Source organism: Pteropus alecto, unplaced genomic scaffold (assembly GCF_000325575.1).
Source record: "Pteropus alecto unplaced genomic scaffold, ASM32557v1 scaffold123, whole genome shotgun sequence".
Taxonomy (NCBI): Eukaryota; Metazoa; Chordata; class Mammalia; order Chiroptera; family Pteropodidae; genus Pteropus; species Pteropus alecto.
The window spans coordinates 2,895,336-2,896,946 of record NW_006433950.1 but is presented as its reverse complement, the minus strand read 5'-3'; the positions used below and the strand labels follow the sequence as shown (position 1 = coordinate 2,896,946).

General features: G+C 66.7%; 1 protein-coding gene across 1 annotated transcript in view; it reads right to left on the bottom strand.

Moving 5' to 3' along the window:
• CYLD (CYLD lysine 63 deubiquitinase) overlaps positions 1-1,611 on the bottom strand; it is a 41,728-nt gene that overhangs the window by 418 nt on the left and 39,699 nt on the right. Inside the window, exon 18 of the mRNA XM_025044597.1 lies at positions 7-362. Within this exon, the coding sequence (XP_024900365.1) occupies positions 40-362 (323 nt within the window). The 3' untranslated portion in view covers positions 7-39. The remainder of the gene's footprint in view (positions 1-6; positions 363-1,611) is intronic.

Sequence of the window (1,611 nt, the reverse complement as noted above, 5' to 3'; positions counted from 1 at the left end):
TCGGGCCACAGCGCGCGGGGCGCCCGGCCCGCGCCGCCGTCACTTGTACAGGCTCATCGTGGGGCTCTGGTACATGCACATGTACGCGTCGCAGAGCAGCCTCCGCGCACAGCCCTGGATCCGCCTGGCGTCCAGGGAGTGCAGGTCCTCCGGGGACATCTTCAAGTACTCGCCCACCTCCGGGCACGGGGTCACCTGAGGAATGTTGAAGCCGTTCTGACCGCCTGCGGACGAGAGAGCTGGGGTCAGTGGCGTCGCGGCCCCGCGCCCTGCCCCGCCCCGCCCGCGCGGCGTCGCAGCCCCGTGGTCACGGAGGCTGGCTGTCGGGGTCTGGACGGCGTGTTTTACTCTAGTTTCCAGAAGTCACGGCCTCTTTTTAACTCTCGACGGTTCTCTCATTCCTTGGTTTCTGAAAGATTTCTGGGGCCAACAGGGAAGCAAACTGGCAGAAAGCTGCAGCCTCCTTCTCAGGCTTCCGCCTGCCCTGTCCCTAACGATGCACGCGACGGTCACGCTGCCACACCCCTGCCGGGCACAGCCGCCCCGCACCCCCGCCAGGAGCCAGTCCAGTTCCGAGCTGCTCTCGGAGAACAAGGGCGTGTTCGTCCCTTCCACTTAAAAATGCGCGCGCGCAGCTGTCACGAGGCCGTTTACGCACCATCAGAGGGAGCGAGGCTGCCTCGGGGTGGCTTTGGGGTTCCAGGAGGGGCCCCGCTGGGTTAGCCTCCAACGGCTCTTCCCAACACTCAGAACCCGCAGGCTGCCGCGTTCCGCTAAGTGAATCTTAAGGAACTGGGACGCGGACGCCCCGTGTCTGACCTCAGACGGGGCCGCGCAGTGCACCCCGTGTCTGAGCGCCGAGAAGCCGACGCCGACGGCCCCGCGTCTAACGCTTGGGCCTCTGGCCGAGGCCGCCACAGGGGGCGTCCTAGGATATTACAGAGCCACACCGGAAGACTTGGGGACGGGAGCTTCGGAGAGCCGCTAACGGAAAAGTGGGGTACAGGGAGAAGGGCGGAGGGCGGCGGAGGTCCTACCGCACCACCTAGCCCAGGGCTGGTCCTGCCCTGCAAACCGAGGGCCGCGGCTGTGACAGCGTCAGTCCTGCAAATGGCACTTGCCACGCGCCCGCGAGCTGCGTCGGATGACGACGACAGCGCCCTAGAAAACGCCGAGAAGGCGCAGGGCTCCCCCTTCGGGACGCAAACGTCACGAGCGGAAGAGGCTCATTTTCCCGAAGGTTCGCTCCTGCTCTTAGCTTTGCCGTTAGGCGACAACACGGCTTGGTCCAAGGCACTGAGGGCAGCAGGCTGCGTCACCCACACGCCATGTGACCACAGGCCTTGGTGACAGGGGACAGGGGCCCCCGTGCGAGGGTGTGGGCGTCGCGACAAGCCGCTTCGCAGACAGCCGCGCCTGGGAGGCGGCCACTGCGCCCGCAGAGAAAACGGCGGGAGCCGACGCACGAGAAGACGGAGCCGGAAAGGACAGCTGTGTGCGCGGGTGAGAATCTCACGAGGCCACACGGCTGTCAACGCACCACGACGCGGTGGCTGCGGGCTCAGGCGGCGGGCCGAGCCGTGGTTCTGGGTTCGGGACGGTGCCAGCACG